Genomic DNA, 24,175 nt, shown 5'->3' with positions numbered 1-24,175 from the left:
ATTCAAGAAACTTTCAAGAACCTCATAAAGGTTAACATGAAGCTTAATCCAGAAAAATGCTCATTTGGATTCGAGGAGGGAAAATTCTTGGGTCACATTGTTGGAAAGCAAAGCATCAAAGCCAACCCTAACAAAGTGAAAGCCGTCCTCGAAGCTAAACCACCAAGAACCAAGAAGGAGGTTGAAAGCTTAAACGGGAAGCTTGCAGCCTTGGAGCGTTTTACCTCAAAATTGGCCGAAAGATCTCTGCCCTTCTACAAAACGCTCAAGAACTGCTCAGACAAGAAGGATTTCAAATGGACTGAAGAAGCTGAAGAAGCTTTCAACCAAATGAAGCAACATTTAGCTTCCCTACCAGATATCGCAGCACCAAAAACCGGGGAGTTAATATCGGTGTACCTCTCAATCGCTGACGAGGCCATCAGTGCAGTCCTCACCATTGAGCGAGATAAGGCCCAGGTACCCGTTTATTTTTTCAGCAAAACTCTAAAATTAGCTGAAAGAAAATATCCTCCTCTTGAAAAACTCGCCCTAGCCCTGGTTCAAACAGGTAGAAGGCTTCGAAGGTATTTCCAAGCACACCCCATACAAGTGGTCACCGACCAACCTGTTAAGAGTGTGCTTGAAAATCCTGAAAACTCGGGGCGATTAGCCAAATGGGCCATAGAACTGGGTGAGCATAACATCACCTATGTCCCGAGAAAAGCTATCAAGGCACAAGTCTTAGCCGATTTCATTGTGGAAGTCCCAAACCAAACAATCACTGAAGTAAATGCTACCACTACTGAACCCTCCAACCCTGAAGCCTGGAAGCTTTTTACTGATGGGGCTTCAAGCGTTGAAGGGTCAGGAGCTGGGCTAATTTTAATCAACCCAGAAGGGCTGGAGTTCACATATGCTCTCCGTTTTAATTTTCAGACCACCAATAACGAAGCTGAATACGAGGCACTAATAGCTGGCTTAAGGCTAGCTAAAGAGATGAAAATCGAAAAGCTTGAAGTGTTCACAGATTCATTTCTGGTTTCAAGCCAAGTGAATGATAGCTACATAGCTAAGGAACCCAACATGAAAAAATACAAAGAAAAATCCAAGGAACTAATGAGTACCTTCAAGGCATGCAACATCAAACAGATCCCTAGATCTCAAAACAAAAAGGCTGATGCCCTAAGCAAGCTTGCATCTCTCACTTTTGCCCACCTTACCAAGAAGGTGCTGGTAAAAGTGTTGAAGGCCCCATCGATCGACGAATTGGAAATCCAAGACGTAGTTACTGAAGAAGATCCAAACTGGATGACTCCCATCAAAAAGTTCCTTAAAAACGGTGAATTGCCAAATGATCAAGCAGAAGCTAAAAGGGTTGAAATCAAGGCAAGGCAGTACGAGCTACAGGGAGAAACCCTTTACAAAAGGGGTTACCTTGCCCCCTTGTTAAGATGTGTCGGTCTGGAACAAAGCAAGTACTTGATCAAAGAAATTCATAAAGGTGTGTGCGGAGCTCACTTTGGAGCTAGGTCGGTGGTTGCAAAGCTCATGAACCTCGGATATTTCTGGCCATCAATGCATCGTGATACAATCGAAGAATTGAAGAAATGTGACGCTTGTCAAATTCATGTACCAATTCCAAGAAGTCCCAAGCATGACTTAGTCCCAATAACATCGGCATGGCCATTCCATAAATGGGGAATGGACATTGTTGGTCCATTTCCCCCAAGCAAAGGGGGAGTAAAATTCTTATTGGTGGCAGTAGATTATTTCACCAAATGGCCAGAAGTCAAACCACTTGCCAAAATCACGGGAAAGCAAGTCATTGACTTTGTTTGGGAAAACATCATTTGCCGTTATGGGTTGCCGGGAGTACTGGTCACTGACAACGGAAGACAGTTTGCTGAGAAGCCCTTCAGCACTTGGTGCAAGGAATACAAAATCGATCAGATCTTTAGCTCAGTGGCTTATCCGCAATCAAACGGTCAGGTGAAAAGAACAAATAGAAGCATAGTGGAAGGCATCAAGACAAGATTGGGAAGATACGAAAACAACTGGCTTGAAGAATTGCCTAGTGTTCTTTGGGCAATTAGAACAACCGAAAAAACAAGCCATAAGAAAACACCCTATAGCCTGGTATTCGGATCCGAAGCTGTGATCCCCGCTGAGATAGGAGTTGTAACCCAAAGAATTGTCAACATGAATCCCGAAACGAACCAAAAAGAGATCATGTTGAATTTACAACTCCTAGAGGAAGCAAGAGATCAAGCCGCAATTCAAGAGGCCAAATACAAGCAACAAATGGAAGCTTATTACAACAAAAAAGTCAAGAACGAACGTTTCAAGCCAGGGGACCTGGTCCTCAGAAACAACGAAGCCAGCAAGAAAGAAAATCAAGGAAAGCTTGGCCCAAAATGGGAAGGCCCATACACCATCCTTGAAGCACACAAAGGAGGATCCTACAAGCTGGCTGACTCAGAAGGCAAAAAGCTTCTAAGGCATTGGAACGGCAAAACCTTAAAAAGGTTCCATGTTTAAACCGGAAAGCTTGGTTTGTATCAAAGTGTATTCAAAGCAAAATTATGAACATCTTTTGTAAAAAGCAAGTATTGCTGAAATGAATGAAGTTGCTTTATCAAACTTGTCTTTCTATCCTGAAATCAGGTTGAGAACCTAGCAAAAAACTCCATGGCAAGGGCCATGTAAGGGGATGAGCTCCCAGGCCACATCGCTCAATAGGTTCAAGGGTTGAATGAACCTATATAAGGGGTGAGTTCCTAAATCAATACAACTCCATGAGACTTAAAATTGTCTCATAGAAGGGTGTGAACAGCCTACACCAAATGTTCCCTAAGTCTTAAAAATATAATCAACAAAAAGGCTTAAAATATTCAAGTAAAAACCAAGGAAATAATAAAAAGGATAGGTGCTAGATCTTCTTGTTAAAAATACCAAGGCTAAGTGTCTGCAGCACTGAACCCTTCTAGGTATGACAAACATAAGAGCAGCACACACTGGACAAAGACAAAGTTGCAAAAAGACAAAGAGAATCTGAAAGAACAAAAACACTTGGACAAAAAACAAAAAGATACAAACCAAGTCAGGCCACAAGTCTAAGAAGCCTTCAAGGCTTCAAGCCACTCAAGCAACAACTCGAAACCTTAAAGGCTTCAACATACTAACAGACAGCCAAAAGGCTTGGAAGGTTAAAGCCAAACAGACTGCCTTAACAAAAACAGACACAAGTCTAGAAACATAACATAAATAAGAAAGTTAAGATATCATAACATACCAAAGAAAGCCCTAGAGGACTTCCAAACATAAGTCAAGGCAAGTCCTAATGACTTGCAAACCTAACAATTGTTCAAGCGGCCACACAGGCCTTCAACACAACCAACAGGAACCTTAAGGGTCCCTGAAAACCTAACATTGTTTAAAGATTACAAAACATAAATTGTTTTTAGTGCTAAGAAAGCTACGAATTAAGAGTCAACAGACTTAGAAACCCCGGAGCCTTCGCCCTTGGTCTTCTTCGGTTTCTTCAGCTTCTTAGTCTTTAAACTTCCATCACCACCCACCGCTGAAGCCTCCAAGCTTGCATCCTTAGGAACATCCGTCTGACCTGAAAGGGTATCATCACTGAATAGGATCTCTTCCTTGAAAGAGAACCAAGATTTCGGCACAAACTTTTTCATTTAAGCCCTCCGGTTTCAAGTCCTGCAACACAGTAAGAGGCTTACCAAAACAACCAGAAACCTGATGGATATAAGGATAGGTCAGTTTCTCCATTTGCTCAACGGAGCCTTTAAAAACATCAGAAGCCTCGGGACGAAATAGAGGTGACTTCTCCAAAGGATGGCCGGATTCATGAAGCCTGTAACCAGCAATGAGGCCTTGGTGTTTCCCCAGGTTGAGAAGCTTAGTATAAACATCACCAAGGGCAGAATTGAACTCCTTGGAATGTAAAAGATATGTAACAACCTGCTGGAAACCATGCTCAATTAACCACTGATTGTCAGCGGTAGCACGAGCAACTGAAGCCTTCAACCCCTCTTTCTCCTCACGAAAAGCCTGTTGCTGAACAGCTAAAGTCTCCCGGTCAGTTTTTAACTTCAATAAGTTAGCCTCAAAACTTTTTTTTCAAATCACCCATCTCAATCTCATGCATCTTCTTTAAGTCACTAACCTCCTTCTGCCATGCTGCTTCTTTCTCGGCAAAACCAGCTATCTCCTTTTTCATCAAGGCCATGGAGGATTTCATCTTATCCTTCTTCTTGGAAAATTCCTCATACTCCTGCATCCTTTGACGAAAACGAGCAATACCTTGAGGAAGCATAGCAGCAAGGTTGCAAGTACTCAAAACCATCCGGGACAATATCAAGTCATCATCCATCCCAGCAATGGTCTTGTGCACAGAAGGAGGAGCAAAGTAACTAAGAGCATCCTCACAAACAGTAGCATCTTTGAAGGTGTCGTCATTCTTCACTAACCAAGCAGGCACATAAGTCCCTTCAGGATCCAACCCTTCAACGTCCCTGCTTGAAGACTCCTGAACAGGGGTAGCAACAACCTTCTTGCCTGGAACCTTTTTACCATGAACAACTAATTCCTTATCAACACCTGCTTCACCACCTTGATCTTCCGAAACTTCAATATCATCACTCAAGACCACTGGTTCAGTAGAAGTGGACTGAGAACCAGCTTTCAACAAACGACGAGAAGATCGGCGGGTTGAAGACTTGGGAACGTTGGACTTAGAAAAACCCTTGACATCGGCAACACTAGCATAACCTGTGCCCTCAAACCTTTGCTCAGCAGTCCTAACCACAACATTCTTACCAGGAACAGACGGAGCATCCTCAAACACAACATCAGAAGTATCATCACTTTTGACAAAATCCAAAGCAGACATGACTACAAAGAACAAAACAAAAGCAAATAAGTCACAAGTCAAAAGAAATGCAAAAAGGGCAAGAAGGGAAAATGCATACCCACGCCATTTCTCATTAGTACCGGATCCCGATCGGCTTTCCCCCAAATGTTACTAACCCCTAAAAGAACTAACAAATGTTCAGGGAAGGGACGAACCCTCGAAGGGCACCCCCGAATGGCTGTAAGAAAAGCATCATTCAATTCAGATTCAGAAGGCTCCGGATCATTAAGAACAGCATCCGGATGCCTCCACACCATCTTAAAGGGAACAATAGACTTGGAAACCCAGAAAAAGCGATCCTTCCAGGTCCCAAGTGTTGTAACCATGGACGAGATGAGGCAAGTGTCAACCTTTGATGTTTCAAAGGTGAACCAATCGCCATTCTTGGCCAAACGGAAAAACCGCCGGAAAAGCAACAAAGAAGGATCATATCCAAGAGCACGACACAAAACCTCAAAATGCAAAACCCTAGCCATCCCCTTCGGATGAACTTGCCCAAAAGAAACCCGATAATACTCCAACAAGTTCAAAACGAAAAACGAAAAGGGATAACGAAGATTCGACCATGGAAAATGACGACAGTAAAGAGCAATCGAACCAGGGTTCGGTTTATCAACAGGAACATCACAAGCAGGAGCAGTTGGGTTAAATTTTCTATCAATACCATATTCCATACAAAATAAATCTACCTCCTCTTGTGTTAACCGAGAAAATGATTTTGCTAAGTCCTTACGAGCATCCATTTTTGAAAAAAAAAAGAAAGAAAATGAAGAATACAAGGTGTAAAGGAAACCGAAACTAACCTTATAGAAGGAAGGTAAATGGCAGAAACTTGGAAAGATTATGAATAAAATGGAGAGGATTTGCAATTATAAAATAAATGTGAACCTACAATAGGGGTAATAAAGGCAAAAAATAACTTCTGCAAAACCGCCACCCTATCAACTGCCATACATCAATCAAATCAACTGTCAGTTATTTAAAATTCAAATTCAAATATTAACTGCCTTCAGCCTTTCAAGCCATCAAGCAACGAACCCTTGAAACCTTCAGGCGATACAATACATGCATAAAAGTCAGAAGTCTTTGAGCTCATTACCCAAAAACCTCTGACTTGGGGGGCTGATGACGGGGGTAGCCCAAGACTAAATAAAGTGACTAAATATGCAAATGCTCGAATGGTTAAACGGTTCAATGGTTAAAAAGCTGTAAGATGGGAAAAGCGAGGAGGAAACAGTGGCCAGTCACATCCGGAGATCGCTTCACCAACCCATAGCCGCAAAAGCAAAGCATGTCTGCACAATGCACGCTATTACCCAGGGGTCCAAAGCCTTTAACCCCCAAAAGGGGAAACCCTCCACTGCAAGCAGGATTACTAGTCTAATACATGCTACTTCGGGAGATGTCTTCCCTTATAAAATGACACTTCATTTACTTCAGAAGACATTCCTGGCTAGCTCAGATTCTCTAATCTCTGGTCATTCGTGTGGAGTACTTGCTCGTATATAAGTCACTCCTTTTCACATTCAACACACACACATTCTATTTGCCCACACTCCCGAATCTGAGTACATTTCAGAGAAGGAATCTTCAGCAAATAATAACAATAAACTAGTAAACCTCCTTCCACGTCTTGCAAACATGGGGGGGACCCGCGACCTGCGTTAGGCAAAGTTGAACCCTTCAACCCTTTTGCCTAACCAACCCAGCTACTACCGTTGGTCTTGTATTTGTTGCATCAACAAATACGATTACAAGAGAAACAACTTTCCGAAAATAGAAACACAAGGCACGTCTCCTAAATAAGGAAAGTTACGAAAAAGCAAGGCATTACACCAATGTTCGCTCATTGCAGTGTCATAGTACCGCATTAATAACCTCACTCGCTATAACCTATATTTGATTTTTTTTAATACAACTCTGTTTTAAAAAACAAAAAATCTAAATTGGAATTACCATGACATATAAGAATTATGATTGCATAATGTTGCAGAAAAAATAATATAGCAAAATACAACAGCATATTATCATATTTTGGCTTAGTACAGCAAAATTAAAACATCAATTTTCACTTTAAATCTCACTAAACCAACTACTTAGATTATGGGGTCTGGGGGCTTAGGTTGAAGGCATTGCTCATTGCTTGACACGTAGCGATTGTGGGCTTCACCAGACCACCCCAAAAAAGTGGGGTGTGAAAGCGGCGTGGCTAGATGGCGTTGGTGGTCCATGTTGGTTTTTTATATATAAAACACAAACTTATATTAATTTAAAGGGTTATTAGATTTTATCATCCCTAACCATTGGCTATTGGTCGCTGACACCCCCAAATATCACTTTGACGCCCGTCACCCCCAACTTAACACTTAGTGTGTTCTGTCACCAAGTCTTTAACTGATCATTAACTTTTGATCTTGTTACTATACTTTTGGGGGTGTCATAGAGAGCTTAGGAAGGTTTTAGGGATCTTAGGACACCCCAAAAGTATGGTAACGGGATCAAAAGTTAGTGAACAGTTAACAACTTGGTGACAGAACACACTAAGTGTTAAGTTGGGAGTGGCGGGCATCAAAGTGATAGTTGGGGGTGGCAGCGGCCAATGGTTAATATTTAAGGGTGATAAAATTCAATAACCCTAATTTAAAAAAACGTTACATAACATCCTAAAAATAAAAAAAAAAACTACTTATTAAATCCTAAAAAATAAAAAAGTAGTTAATAATTCCTAAAAAAATCACAGAGTTCGATAAATGTTATAGTGGGAAATCCATTTAAATTCCGGATTCCCGTCGTGCATTCACTCGGTCTTCGCGATCTCCATTCGATCGTCGTGGCTTAGGTCGCCCGCACGGACACGGTCGAAACAAACTTTAAACCGATCCAGCTTCGGTTTTAGTTCACGCCACTTGTGTTGGCACGCGTTTAAAATGTGACGAGCGTTCCCAACGTGTTGTTGGTATTGCTGGAACGCTTGCCCCAATACACGGTTTGACCGCGTTGTAACATACATTGCGCATCGATGATCGATGTGACAAGTGCGATCTCCTCCTCCTCCGTCCAATGCACCATGTTCGGTTTTTTGATGTTGGTTTGGTTGAAAAATATTCGTTATTTGGTGTGAGATTGGTTGAAGAAGATTTATAAATAATTGTGGAAAAATGAAGTTTGAGATGGATATTTATAAGTAAAAATTTGATATTAAATACGTTATACGGGTTTCAACCGGATGGGAAGGGGCTGAGATTCGAACCATTCAATCCAACTGCACAATATCATACAAAACAAAAAAATAATAATAAAAAAAAATAATAAACACACTGAACCTTCCTCATGACAGGCTCCAATTCGTCAACGAGACATAGTTCACCCACTCACATTTTGTTTGGTATATACAAGAACATTCGGTGTGAAGGGGCATAAAGAGAGGGCGTTAAGCGCCATGTGGCAATCACTTGAAAAAAAACTAACCAATTACAAATCTTCCACCACAAACCACTAATCATTTCGCGTCACATCACCAACCAAATTGTCCCCATGCCGTTGAAGAATCTCCCGCCCCACATACAACACCGAGGAAAAAGCCAAGTACGGGGTGGTTTTGTGGGCATAGACTAGCCTCCACGCTAGATTTCCATGCCCACGCTGTAGGTCTTAGTATGGTATTTCTGATCACTGGGAATATTAACATTTCCATCTACGTATGTGAGATCTGTCTATTTAATTTCTTTTGTCTTTGATGGGCCGTTGATAAACTCCAACAAATGTTTGGTGGTACGATAGGTGCGTGCCTAATAATTGTCTGTCACTTCCAAACGGATAACATACATCTTTTCTTACTACCTTTTTCATCCTTAGATTTATTTCCATTGTATTGCTATTTCTGGTGGGTTCTTGTGTTTTTAAACAGAAAAACGTGATGATTTCCTCGGCTACATTCATGCCCATGACAATGATCATGTCTGCGACTTCCACTTTGGTCATTATATGTCATTACATTCGCTTATGAAAATCAGATTGTACCAATTGTACAAGTCTCATGACTTCTCGTTAGAATCTCATTGTTTTATTTGGCCACAAGAGCAAAAATGATGTTAAGTCACAATATTTAGTGAGAGCTCTTTCACAAAATTGTTGCATGAGCTTATTTGAGACATGGAAGATGGAAAATATTTTTTTAAAATCTCCTTATCATTAATATTTTTACCATATATAATCAGTTGTAATGTGATTCTATACCTTGCAGGGTTGTACTCGCTTATGGATTCAAAGTTTTGCAACCTTAAGTGAACTCAATCAACAACACTAGTATAGTAGTATACAGGTGGGTACACTTTTCCTTCAATTTGGTAACAAAAATGATACTGGATCCTAGATAATGAGTGATTACGGGGGTAGTCCGAGACCAAATAAAATGACCAAGTATGAAAGCACCTAAAAGGTTAAAAGGTTCAACGCTTGAAAAAGCTGAGGAGATGGAGTAAAGCAACACGGGAACAGTAAACAAGTCACATCCCCAAACAGTCTCACCAACCACAGCCGTAAAAGCAACGCAGGTCCACAGAATGCACGCTATTACCCGGGGGTCAAAAGGCTTCAACCCCCGAAAGGGTAAGCCCCTCACTGCAAGCTGGTTCACTAATCAAATGAATACTCCTTTGGGACATGTCTTCTCCTATATAATGACACTTCATTTACTAACAAAGACATCCCAGATCAGAATTGTTCTCTCAAACTCTGGTCCTTTACATCGTAGATTCACTTCACTCAAAGTGTCCCTCATTCAAAGTGACATTACACTTATTCTTTCTGTTCCTCAATCCATTTCTGAACAATACTTCAGAACTGGATCCTCAAACAAGAAAAATAAACTAGTGAACCTCCTTCCACGTCTTGCAAACATGAGGAGACCCCACGACCTGCGTTAGGCAAGGTTAAACCCTTTAACCTTTCTGCCTAACCACCCCTGCCACTATCCTCGGTCTATATTTTGTTGTCTCAACAATGAGGTACTCAGTTTTCAAGGCCTTATTGATATGATGACATAAGAAAATCATCACATATGTTTTATCTTGTGTAGCTGTGTCAATCGCTAATTTAATTGTATCAATCACGATTATTAGCATTCATTTCAAGTGTATTTCAACCTCTAGCACACATGATAATTTTTTTTTTCTGGCATTGTCTAAAGCCAAAAATTTAAGGTTTGCTAAATTTGGTATAAAAATACATTTTAATGTATGTCATTAAGATTATTAAGCTGGATTTATACGGAAAGAATACAACAAAAGCAACGAAAGAAAGAAAAGACTTTTTTTAAATCTTCTACCAAATATTATAGCTATGGATTTTCCATAGAAAATCTATTGCAAAATATGTGAAGAGTTCAATCCAAAAGACACCCTAAGTTTTAAATTTATAAACCTAGACTCTCTAAAACCTAGACCATATAACAGGCAAGTGTACCGGTCAATACAGTATAGCCTAAGCAAGTCCTAGTATCGAACCCACGAGACTCCATTGACTACGAATACTAGACTCGACTAACTTATCTAAGACTGACTCGACTTAATTGTTTTTATGTTTTGAAGGGGGGGGGGTTCTAATAACCTAATGAAATTTATTAAAATTAACTAAATTAACTAAAGCGAACGGAGACACGAACTAAGACGGAGGACGAATTCAGATGATGGGAAAGACACTACCTAGACTGGAATCCTAGATTGTACTAGTTACGTTTTATTAGGTTGTTTGTTACTATGGATCCGGGATCTTCTAATTCTAAACCTATCGAGACACCGAGCAGGACCCCCGACCGTTCTCAGGAAGACATCTACGGAGCTCTAAAGGTTGTTATGGACACCGGTTGGTCTAGACTCCCTCATGAGTTATCTAAGTGATTTATGAAAGTACCCTAATTCGATCTACTCCCTCACAAGCTGTAAACCTAGGATAAACTTAGGTTCTCGACTCGACTTGATAGACAGCGGTCGATAGGGAAACTAGTTCAGACTCCTCACAAAGACCCTACCTAGAAATTTATCAACTTAGACCTAACAATAACCCCGCACTTCACAACTATTGAGATTAGTAGAACACTTAGACCTACTTAATTATCAATTACCGTTTCTAAGGTATATTGGCCAATTAACCCAAAAGGTCACAATATAAAATTATAATCTAGCATGACCCTATTATGCGAAAGACATCCACCAAAAATCATACGAAGCAATAAAAGACAATTAAACAATTCTAAGCATGCATATACATCGAACCAATAATTAAGTCGACTACTTTCACAAATAATCCATAGATAATCAAACATCCATCATAAAAATCAAAACTTTATCAATCCGTTCATCCTAGCCTAGGCAATAAACAAGTTTAGCCAAGAACCATAGTCAAGAACAATAAATAAATTTTAATCGGGTAGCAACACATGTTCATAGGTTTGAATAATATAAAAAAATTAAAACAAACTAACACGGTTACGAACCCAACTTGAAACTTGATCTCGAACTAATCCCCGCTTGAAATCACCTCTTTCAATCGTTGGTCTCCTAAAGATATATCTCATAGTGTATAAATATGGATTCCCAGTATGGTATCCAAATTTGCGTATAACACAAATCTCTCACTAAGTGTGCTCCTTCTCGATCACTAACAGTAGACAAATGGACTCATGATGCTCTAGGTGGCCCAACAGGCAAATCATAATGGACATCGGTCAACATAAAATAAAGTCAACACCAAAAACAATTCACGAAAGTCTCCAACCTTTGCTTTTGTCTTTTACCATGGACAATTAATTATAACTTTCATTGTTTTGTGCACAATGGCCCCTCATCTTTTATGAGTTATTTTTAAAACAAATTTTCTTATTTGTAATTCGGCCCTTCAACTTTTAACTTTATTTATTCTAAACTCTCGGCTCTTCATTTATTAACCGTCAGCTTGATTCAGTACTCGATCAGTATCTTCAATATTTCTTTATTTTGGCTCCACACTTCACAAACACCTATAAAATATAAATTTAGTAAAACCGAACAAAACCAACTCAAATACTAATAAAAATACATTAAAATATTATACAAAATACATAAGATAAATAGTATGGTTTACACCATATCAAATATCCCCACACTTACTCTTTTTCGTCCCTGAAAAAGATATATGCTACGGAATCATAATCAAAGAAAATATCCGATCTCAAAATTTAAATTATTTAATTACAAATCAAGCAAATGTTAACTTACGATTGCAGGTATAAGATCCACTTAAACTCGACACTGGTTCCTAGGCTCTTATCATGTTAATTTATGTTCAAGTGCGGTTAATCAACCTAGGATCTCACACTTGAAAGCCACGGATCCACCTAATCCCGCCTCAAGCTTATGAAATAAAAGGAACAACCAATTGGCTATCTCCTAACCATTTTATACCAAAACCCAAAGAATTTAAAATCAAACTTTTCTTTTTTTTTCTTTCATTCATGAGCACTAGACTTCATTTGCATACTTAACCCAGTGGCTGTCTCAACCAGAGTCACCATCCCCGAGAGCGATAACGTGAGCTTCGGCATTTTTACATTTTTTTCTTTAACTCAATATAGAGGCAATCTAAATCAGAGTCACCATCCCCAATAGAGATTACATAGGCCTCGTTTTATTCAATCTAGCTCATTTATTCAATGGTACACAATTTTTTTTTTCTTTTTGACAAAAATCCTATGTTACGAATGCATCCATTATTAGTGACTATCCACATTTCTAACTCCCATGTCATATTTATGTTTGTATTAATGTTATAGCCTATATATAGTGGCTCATGTATTTTGTATGAGACACATCAATAAGAATGAGCTTCTTACATTCTCCATTTTCCCTTTGTCCCCATAATCTCTCTAATCTTAATTCATATGTTTATATACTTTATATATTGTTGCTATTAGGTCGTTGTTACACAACACGTTATCAGCACGAAAGTGCTCTATGTGTTTTGCCACCCTTGGTCCATTTTCCTCGCCCTTGATGTGCATTATTTTCCAACCTAAATCAATCTCGCACACTGAGAAAGCAGCCAAATAATTATCAGAAAAAATGAAAGATGGGTTTCCTATGCGATGGAAAGTTGGAAACGATAGACGCGTAGCCACTACTGATAAAGTCAGATCTGCAATCTCTACTAATAAAGGTAGGATGTTTCGTAAGATTATTTCATATTATATTTGATGATGATTGATACGTAGTCGAAAACCGGTGATCGTTATGCTTAAGTTGATGTTTTTATATAGCTTTTAATCTTTAATAGCCTACTTTTAATGAGATTTGTGTTTTACAGGTCTAAAAGAGTTTAAGTAGCTAATCGGGAACTAAACAGAGCACCGGGACGCGAATCGGGTCAATCGGGGATGTGAAATGAACAAAACTGGGTTAACCACGAAGATTGGATGTGTTTTAGGGGGATGTTAATGGATTTAAAATGAATTGGAAGACGACATGATAGAGGGCTGAATTACGAGTACGTGGGCAAAAACAGTGAGTAAAATGGAGCTATAACAAAGAAGTTATGAAGAAAACAGTTTTCGCAGGAAACCAGCAAAACCAGGAGGCGTCGGCGACGCATGGGGGGCATCAGCGACGCCCTCCAGAACCCTCCGTCGGAAAAAAAAATGTTCGTAGGCAGTGGATTAGCGCGTCGGACGAACTTGGGACATCCAGGGTGTCGCAACCCTCGTCCCCTGATTACCCGGAAACGAACGGCCGCGAGACCAGATTTAGTGTTATCAGTGTTTATCAATTTTCGCAGCGGAAATTACATCAGGACCGTAGTTAGGAAATATTTTATCAGAGTAAAATACCACTTTTATATTAATAGAGATATTGGGATTAAAACCCAAGTTTTTATTACAAACTGATTTATTGGGATAAACCCTATTTTATTTAAATAAAACATCTTCTTTATTTAGGTAACTTTTATAGCCACTTTTTCCAAGCCTTCAGTGCTGTCCAGCTGGCTTCTATTTGACTTTCACATTTTGTTACCTGAAACGCGTTTAAAAACATTTTGTTAGTGGGAAATACTGGTAAGTGAATCCCAATTTAATCAAGAAGAGTTTTATCAATTTCATAGTATTGAGAGCGATTACAATGTTTATATCTACACAATTACTCATTCAGTACTGTCAATCCTGACTGGTGGGTCATATTACACATTGGCTATCTCGTTGTCCATTGGTAACGTGTTCCACATTTTGTATACAAAACCACAACATACCGGCAGTAATTGAAGAACCACAACATGGCTCTGATACCAACTTTTTCTGTCACACCCCGACCACGTAAAACAACAAAACGTGGCGGAAACGTCGGGGAGTGTTGTAACAGAATCATTGTTTCACAACCATGGATTAAACAAATTTCGTTTTATTGAATTAAATGTATTACAATGTCTTACCAACAAAGAAAATATAACATAGTTAACAAGTCTTGCATCTTTTAATGTCACTAAGGCACTCGTCCAATCCTATGTGAGCATGCATCAATATCATCATCAAATATCATCAACTATTGTACCTGAAACACATGTGAAAATATGTCAGCATAAAAATGTCGGCGAGTACATAGGTTTTATTGAATTAGGATTCATGACTTATAAGTTGAGAAAAAGTTGTTTAACAAAAGTCAGTCATGATCCTTGTGAAATGTTTTGTTTTATAAATCGTTTGAAAAGCGATGATAAATATGTATAGTAAAAAAAAAGATGATGTAAGGTTAAATGAATAACCAAGTAAAATGAATTTGTATAAAACAAACTGTTTTGTAAAACAATGTCTTGTGAAAATATGTTATTTGTATAAGATGTATAATTCCAAATTGAATGATTTAAATAACGTTACGACATGTAATATAATACAAGCACTTATATATAGGAAGTACCAGCGGCGTATCCACCATGTTTGTATCACATTACACACGTCTCATTACTTAAATCACTTACCCAAACAAACCACCAAGATAAATTGCCCATGTCTAAACCAATTGTCAAATGTCTTTGTGAAAACCATGTCAAAATGTTTATGTGAAAATGTAGTCCATGAAATGTGTATATCAATATCAAAATGTCTATGTCAAATGTCAATCAAGTAATGTGTAAACATAATGTCATGTATGGCAAGTGAAATATGCATCAACTAAACCATAGGTAAAAAATCACAAACAATGTACTAAGTATGCGACAAATGGACATACATAGCATGTGATGTAAAATGTACTAAGTATGATGAACATACATAGCATGAAATGTCATGTAAAACGATGTACTAAGTATGCACACAATGGGCATACATAGCAAAAACATAATGAAATCATGTACTAATAGTGTACTAATGAACATAGCAAGTATATGATATGAAAACATGGAAAACATGAAAGTAACAAGTAGGCACATGTGTTTCACCCCAAAATGTTTGAAAAACAGTAAAAGAGGGGACTATGTACTCACTTGAGGGTGCTTAGAAGTCTTGAACAACAACCAAGCAAAGCTAGAGGGATCACGGAATCAAACGGCACCCTATATAGATAACTACATAAATAACCGGACCTAAATCGGGGGATTGGATAGTATGAGGTTTCGTAAACCAAATGAGTATTGGAACTCTTATGATATGGTTAAACAAAACCCACATACTAAAATGAAACCTAACCTAAGTGCTTACGACCCATTACGACCCGTTTAGGTAGCTTATGCTATTTTAACGCGTCGTTCGCGTGAAACGCGTTTGGAACGCCTAACTAGTCCTATGAAAAGTAGAATATGCCTTAACATGTCTAATATAGTTGCCTAATCAGTTTAGATGTCAAAATTTAGGTTACATATGCTTAAAATGAATTTATGCGTAAAAAGGGTATTTTGGTAATTTACCTAAGGCATATAAACTACCTATCATACAACTAACTAAACGACGTGACCATAAGGTATAACCTCAGAAGGTTATTCCCTATACAACTAAGGTCACCTAGTGTGTTTGATCGAATCCTAAAGATTGACCAATTGGGTCGGGTTCGAAAGCATAAGCGATTGTTTAGATCGCTTACCCTTACGACCCTAGACAAGCACAAAAGTAAAAGCGACGAGCTAAACATTCTAGAACATGTTTAGTAAAGTTAGAAAACAGGTTTGGTATTAAAACAAACGGTTTTAATACCCTAGAGTAGTTTGGTTACAAAATACGCGAGAAAACGCATTTCGGCCGAAACTACGACTCGTCACTGAGCCTAGATAACGTGGTAATCAGTAGATATAGTCACTAGGGACTATAACCATCGTGATTACGCTCACGTTATGAAGTTCAACCGAACTTCACGTTGACCATAAACTGGTCAATGCAGGAAGTCAAACAAAGTTTGACTTTAACGCTAAAACGAACAAAAGAATGAAAGAATACTTACAACGGGTCCAAGCCTTGAACATTTGAACCCAAAATTTCTCAGGTATGAAGTTCCACAAGGGGGTCTTCAACTTAGAGAAGAAGTTGAGAGCAAATGTGTGAAGAAGAAGTGAAGAGGAGGTGGGTATTTATCGTTTTTGCACAACCGTTAGGATCGTTCCTCGATAATTGAGCTTCGATCTGGATCGTACACATGTGGCCCATGGCTTTGGGATACTAGGGGTGCCCCAAAACCAGCTAACGGTATTGAAAAACTTACAAAATAGACCCTAAACTTCAAGAGAAGTGCTGAAAATGGACCTGCAAGTGCAAAAATGGAGTTTCTGCCCAGATCAGTTGCTCGCGTAGCGCCACGAGGTAGGAATGAGTTGCTCGCGCTACGCTAGCATGTGCCAGCTTCAGAAAAGTTTCAAAAATGACAGTTTTGGTCCCTGCACGTGTTTAAGGCCTTTTTCGATGCGTTTAAACCCCGTTAACCTCATTTCAAGGCTCTAAAATGAAGTTAAAGTATAGGGAACTCAAAACATGCTCAAAAACATCTCGGATGTCGGCTCGTTTGGTCGTACGGTTGCGTTGTTCGGTTAATTACGACGGAAGTCGTAACGGACGCAAAAACGATCCAAATCACGCGACGAATGGATTTTTATCACGCCAAACACTAAAATAAAATATTTTAATGCTTACATAAATTTTTGGATGTCCGGAAGTATTCAGAACGTAAGTTATGCGCGAAAATGCAAACTTATGCACATTTTGACGCTTTTAGTCCCTGAATGAGCATAAAGTTTATTTTAGCACGCCGAACACCTCAAAGCCTATTTCTAAGCTATGTAAGGGATACTTAGGGTGTGTTTAACTTATGATCATGTTCCGGAAGGTTTGTTACAGTACAAATTGATATACTTTCGCAGTTTGTCGAATTTAGTCCCTGTAAGCGAATAAACTTCATTTCGGCATACCAACCCATCCAAAACTTATTTCTAAGTTATGTAAAGGTTATTTGAGGTATGTTAAGCCTATGTCACTATTCCAGAGTGTTTGTTGCATTAAACTGGTTATATTCACGCATCAGATCACGTATAATCTTCCAGAAAGCGATTTAAAGCCCGAAATCGAACAAGAATTGATATGTGCAAACGATACACATATTTTTACAAATCCCAAGTATGAAACATAATATTTCATTGATTTGGTTTTTGTTTGATGGTCACGGAGGCACAAGTGTCACAGTCTCCCCTACTTTAGGAAATTTCGTCCCGAAATTTATTCGTAGGAGTCTGTCTGTGACTTTGTGTCAAATAACCACTAGAGATATGCAAGGCAAAAATCATGTCATTTCTTTAACATACATTCTTCAGAAACGAAAATGAACAGAAGGAGTCATTTTCCTCAACGAGTATTCTTTAGAAGCGGAAATGAAGGAATAAATATCACAACCCCCGATCCCTATCTCCCGGGAACGGGCGGCCGTGAGCCAGTTCGGTGGTATCACATTTATTTATCCAAATTTGGCAGCGGAAATTTTCATCAGGACCGTAGTTAGGAAATATATTTAATCAGAGTAAACCACCATGTTTTATAACATTAAACATATGGGTAAAACCCAAGTTTTCAATACACACGTTTTATAGGAATAAATCCTATTTATTGAATAAAACATCCATTTTATTATTAGGTAACTTTATTGCCACTTTTCCAAGCCTCCAGTGTTGTCCAGCTGGCTTCCATTTGGCTTTCACATATTGTTACCTGAAACGCGTTTTAAAAACATTTTGTCAGTGGAAAATACTGGTGAGTGATTCCCAGTTTAATCAAGTTTATGTAAAAACCAATTTGCAGTATTGAGGGCACATCCGCAATTACATTTGTATCCAAGACATCACAATTAACATCAGTGGTACGATCATACTCAACTTATGGGATGTTACCACGCCAGTAACCCATTTTGTATACAAAACCCCAACATATCCACTATAATTGTATTCTTTACAAATACTCAATAACTGCTTTGTATGTATTTAATTAAGTGAGGTTTTGTAAAAACAGTAAACAAAAAGGTTTACAAAAAGTGAATCAACTCACATTGCTGTTTTAGGTTTTTCGTAGGGGTTTCCTGGAGATAATCTATAAATTACACAAATGCACGTGTGTTAGTATAATAACCCATTTTAACATTAGTAATACTCTTCCCGAGACGGCATTCCAACGACTACGTCGGGCAGAACCACGACAGCCGTTACGGAACCCTAGATCAATCGGGCAGCGTATCTAATACGTCTCCAGGGGTTATAATACTTACATCGTAGCAGAATCTCGCTATTTTAGGGGGTATAATGCCCGGGTATAGTAACGCCACTATAGAAATTTAAGAAAGAAAGAAAGGAAATGAACGACGGAAACTGAAAGCCCGTTGCCTTCTTATATAGGGCTGTAATCGCGTCTCCACGCGGCCCGCGTAAAGAACAGGCCAACCCTTACGCGGCCCGCGTCAACCTAGGTCAACGGCGTAGCTTGGTCCGGTCACCATATAGGCTCGACACGCATCGGACACGTGGCCGCACCGGGTTATGCCACAATTCTGGACACTCGCGGCCCGCTTTAACTTAACCAAACTTGTACGCGGCCCGCATGAACTTATGGTTTAAGAGAAGTCTGGTTACACCCTTGCGCGGCCCGCGTTATATTGAGGTGAGGTCCCATGCGGCCCGCCTCAACTTAATTTTTATTGTTTTTAATTTACTATATATATATATATATAATCTATTTCGGGCTCGGTTTTTCACATACGGGGTGCATATAAAGACATATTGATATATTTTAAGATATATTAGGGTGTCAGAAATATTATGAGGATGTCGGTTTTACCGAGGGTTGTTATAATAAACAAACGGAGATTCATTTCCTCAACGGACAATCTTCAGAAACGAAAATGAACAGATGGAGTTATTTTCAACGGGTGCTTCATTAGAAACGGAAATGAAGGAATAAACAAACGGAGATTCATTTCCTCAACGGACAATCTTCAGAAACGAAAATGAACAGACGGAGTCATTTTCAACGGGTGCTTCATCAGAAACGGAAATGAAAAGGATAAACAAACGGATATTCATTTCCTCAACGGACAATCTTTAGAAACGAAAATGAACAGACAGAGTCATTTTCAACGGGTGCTTCATCAGAAACGGAAATGAAAAGGATAAACAAACGGATATTCATTTCCTCAACGGACAATCTTTAGAAACGAAAATGAACAGACGGAGTCATTTTCAACGGGTGCTTCATCAGAAACGGAAATGAAAAGGATTAACAAATGGATATTCATTTCCTCAACGGACAATCTTCAGAAACGAAAATGAACAGATGGAGTCATTTTCAACGGGTGCTTCATCAGAAACGGAAATGAAAAGGATTAACAAATGGATATTCATTTCCTCAACGGACAGTCTTCAGAAACGAAAATAAACAGACGGAGTCATTTTCAACGGGTGCTTCATCAGAAACGGAAATGAAAAGGATTAACAAATGGATATTCATTTCCTCAACAGACAATCTTCAGAAACGAAAATGAACAGACGGAGTCATTTTCAACGGGTGCTTCATCAGAAACGGAAATGAAAAGGATTAACAAATGGATATTCATTTCCTCAACGGACAATCTTCAGAAACGAAAATGAACTGACGGAGTCATTTTCAACGGTTGCTTCCTCAGAAACGGAAATGAAAAGGGTTAACAAATGGATATTCATTTCCTCAACGGACAATCTTCAGAAACGAAAATGAACTGACGGAGTCATTTTCAACGGTTGCTTCCTCAGAAATGGAAATGAAAAGGGTTAACTCTAGATACATGACAAAACTTGCTGTGGTTTCTATGCACTAAATTCCATAATTATGTACGTGTCCATAATTACGTAATTTCTTGCACAGTCCACACAGTGCATTTCATAATGTGTAGGGGAAGAAAATCAAACTTGTGATGAGTGTGGCTAGACTACCATAGGGTCCTTTTAATTAGATCGGCAAATGATCACTTTAATTTGACCACCAAGGAGTCTTTTTAGCTATATTATCACATGATATTCCTAACCAGATTTTTGGATCAATCTGTTTAACTAGACCACTCAAGGGGTCTAATTTATGGAATAGTACTTCATAACCCAAGGTACTTAACTACAACGTAGAAGTCCATTAAGGATTTAAGATAGTACCTTTGGATATCCTACTATGAATCCCCTATACGAAGATATGGAAGATTCTACGAGGATTTGGATAACAAAAATTTGGATCACACAAAAACATAAAAGGGAACACATAAGCACATAATCACATAATTGATTAACTTAACCTTTAATTTGTTATCTTTGGACACAGATATTTAAAGCACACCAGGAATCCAATCCGTGGATTTCATTTGGCACTTTAATCATTTCCAAGAATCTATCTATGAAGATAGGAAAATATTAATTGGAATTCGGCTTTGTCCTTATTGAATCGTAATGTACGTATTGAATCATACAAAGAATTCAATTAAGGGCTCCGATGAATGATATCCATCCACAAGGATCTATTTATGAGGATAGAAAGATCCTACATGGATTTTGGAGTTTGTGTAACGAGAGGTGTTCCGACACCTTGCACTAGGCGTGCTTACGTCGATACACAAGGTAGAGAGTTCATGAGGTTGAGGCGCTAGATATGCCAAGGCGACATATGAAGCAGAATTTGAAGGTTGAGCAGCAGCATGATTGTAACAGCTTTGCTTTAGATTGCAAAGTGGCACATGTTAACCAAATGTCCCCATCGTCCACCGTGGGTACATTTGAAACAGGGTATTTGATTCGGATGATGATGACTACATTAATTGCACCAAGGAGTAGTTCCCTTATACGGCTTCATCCCTGAGGCGAGTCATGGTGATAGCTAAATCAACGGTCCTCTGTAGTACGATGCCTATCCGCTGGGTATTGCAGCACCAGGCTCGGACATTTGAGTGTTGTTGCGATAAAGAGGCATCTTGAAGATAATGGAAGGCATAGAAGGAAACAAGCGAAAAATAGTCAAAAGAGAATGACAACGCATGAAGATTGTGACCATTTGTTTGTTACCAAAGGCAAACAAATGAGACGGTGACTAATCAAAGTAAACGGGTCAACATAATGTATCGCGAAGACATGCTCGCATATAAGTGGACACTCACCCCAAGAGTTCCCAGGTAAGAGTGACTGGTCCGATACTGCGGATTTGTACGAACACTCTAGCCTTAGACAGAAGACTCAGAGTACAGGCACCTACTCTTCCAGTTTGCACGTGTTCACATTATTTAGACCCAAACTTTGACGAGTTTGAAAACTCAAAAGGCACTAAGTCAAATATGAGTCAAACTTGAAGGGTTCAAAACCTTATAATAAATCATCCTAGAACTGATGATTAGTTTTCAAGGCAGATCAAATTTATGTTCTTGTTGTGGTTGTCACCTAATGATAAGTGACGGTATTGTTTTATGACTAAACGCAAGTAAACTCGCGTTAGGGTCCTAGGAAGGTTATAGACTAGGTCAAAGCACTACTAATAACCTAATTCCCTATAACCATTAGCTCTGATACCAACTTTTCTGTCACACCCCGACCATGTAAAACAACAAAACGTGGTGGAAACGTCGGGGAGTGTTGTAACAGAATCATTGTTTCACAACCATGGATTAAACAAATTTTGTTTTATTGAATTAAATGTATTACAATGTCTTAACAACAAAGAAAATATAACATAGTTAACTAGTCTTGCATCTTTTAATGTCACTAAGGCACTCGTCCAATCCTATGTGAGCATGCATCAATATCATCATCAAATATCATCAACTATTGTACCTGAAACACATGTGAAAATACCTCAGCATAAAAATGCCGGCAAGTACATAGGTTTTATTGAATTAGGATTCATGACTTATAAGTTGAGAAAAAGTTGTTTAACAAAAGTCAGTCATGCAAGACTAGTTAACTATGTTATATTTTCTTTGTTGTTAAGACATTGTAATACATTTAATTCAATAAAACGAAATTTGTTTAATCCATGGTTGTGAAACAATGATTCTGTTACAACACTCCCCGACGTTTCCGCCACGTTTTGTTGTTTTACGTGGTCGGGGTGTGACAAGTAACTTTTTGAATATCTTTGTCTTTTCTGACTAGGGTGTATTTGTTTTGACTTTCAATCCCTAGTAAGCCTCCTCCAGTAGTCAAAGGATCAACTCCTTCAATTGATACTATTGGATTGGTCAATTTGTTGTGCAATATCACCCGGCTGCCATTCTTTCTCTCTTCATAAATACGTTCACTCATTGGTGAGAGTGGCCTTATTGGGTTGTCTTCTGGACCTTTCCAATAGTAGTGCTTCAGATGTTCTTCTGGATACATGATTGTGTGTAGATCACCTTCCAGCACTTCTGATTCTTTGATCTTGACTTCTGAGTCTTCTCTCATTATTTTTCTTGGCCTTTTTGAAGAGGTCACTTCATGTTCCATTCTCCGCTTCTCTTTTGTGTCCATCCTTATACTAAATTCTGTTTCTGCAGTGATGGTTGTAGTTGATGGATGAGCTGAAGTGTATTCTTTATGTTGGATACTTGAAGTGTCTGGCTTTGATATTTTTGGTGGAGGACCCATGGGTAACTTTTGTTTATCTGGTGGTGGACCCCTGGTCTGTTTTTCTTTTTGAACTGTTACAGCTTCTGTTTGGTTTATTTGTTCTTGTTGGATGGTTTCTGGTTGATGTTGGGGACTTTCTGACTCTTTTGCTTGGCTTTCTTGTGGAATTGGAGTCTTTAGTTTATGAAGATCAACTTTTGACAGTGTGGCAACATTGTATTGCAATCTTTTTACTAGCAAATGAATGTTAGTAAGAGTTTGACTGTTTGTTTCTTCTTGTTCCTTTATCTTCTGAAACTCCTGATTTTCTTTACTTCTTTGTTCACTTAATTCCAGTACCAACTTTTCAAAAGCCTCAGTTAGACTGCTGCTGTTGGCTCTGAGCAGTTGTATTTCTTCAAGAAGCCTTCCTGAACTTGAACTTTCTCCTGCAGTTGCAATTTCTGTCATCTTTTTCTTGATATCACGCAATTCTTTAAGAGCTTTTTCCATTTCTGAAGAAGTTCCTTTGGTTTCTGGTGACTTTTGTATCTCTTTGAGAGCTGCACTATTTTCTTCAGTTTGTTTCTGCACAGCTTTGACAGTATCTGATAGAGCTTTGACTTCTGATTTTTGATTTCTGATTTCTTCATGATTGTTTTCTCAGCAGTTGCTTCATCTTCAAGTTCTTTATGAAGTTGTTTTGGAGACATAGATGGTTGTTCTTGGGAGATAGGAGAAACAACAGATGTTTCCCTTCTAACTCCACCAGAAAACACATTTTCTGATGTTCTGAGGTTAAGAGGATTCGAAGTATCCAAATTCTCTGTTTCCTCACCAGAAGTTTGAAACAAATTCAAGTCTTGGTTTTCCTCACATCCTTGAACCTTTTCAAGTTCTCCATGAGTTGTTGAGAAACTTTTCTTTTTCTCATCCAGGTTTCCTTGATCAGTGAACTGATCTCCACCTGTTGTTACCACATTTTCCTCCTCAGAGTTTGACTCAGAAAATCGGTCTTTTGTTTCACTCACATTTTGTTTTGTAAAAGCAGTGCTTCTTTATAATATTTCATATCTTGGTTGAATTGATTCATCAGAATCACTTCCAGAAGTATAAAATAAATTGAGTTTAGATTTTGTAGCACCTGTTTTTCCAATATGTGAGCCTTCAGCATGATGTTCTTCTGTTGCAAGA

General features: G+C 38.7%; 1 protein-coding gene across 1 annotated transcript; it reads left to right on the top strand.

Annotated features, from left to right (window-relative positions):
* The first annotated feature begins 330 nt into the window (after positions 1 to 330).
* LOC110933149 lies at positions 331 to 3,452 on the top strand. Its single transcript, XM_022176385.1, has 3 exons — positions 331 to 768; positions 919 to 1,611; positions 3,447 to 3,452. The coding sequence occupies exons 1-3, from the start codon at positions 331 to 333 to the stop codon at positions 3,450 to 3,452; spliced, it is 1,137 nt and encodes a 378-aa protein (XP_022032077.1).
* The last annotated feature ends 20,723 nt before the right edge of the window (positions 3,453 to 24,175 follow it).

This window comes from Helianthus annuus, chromosome 4, assembly GCF_002127325.2.
Source record: "Helianthus annuus cultivar XRQ/B chromosome 4, HanXRQr2.0-SUNRISE, whole genome shotgun sequence".
NCBI lineage: Eukaryota > Viridiplantae > Streptophyta > Magnoliopsida > Asterales > Asteraceae > Helianthus > Helianthus annuus.
Note: the sequence above shows the minus strand (reverse complement) of the source record. Positions and strands in the feature narration are given on the sequence as shown.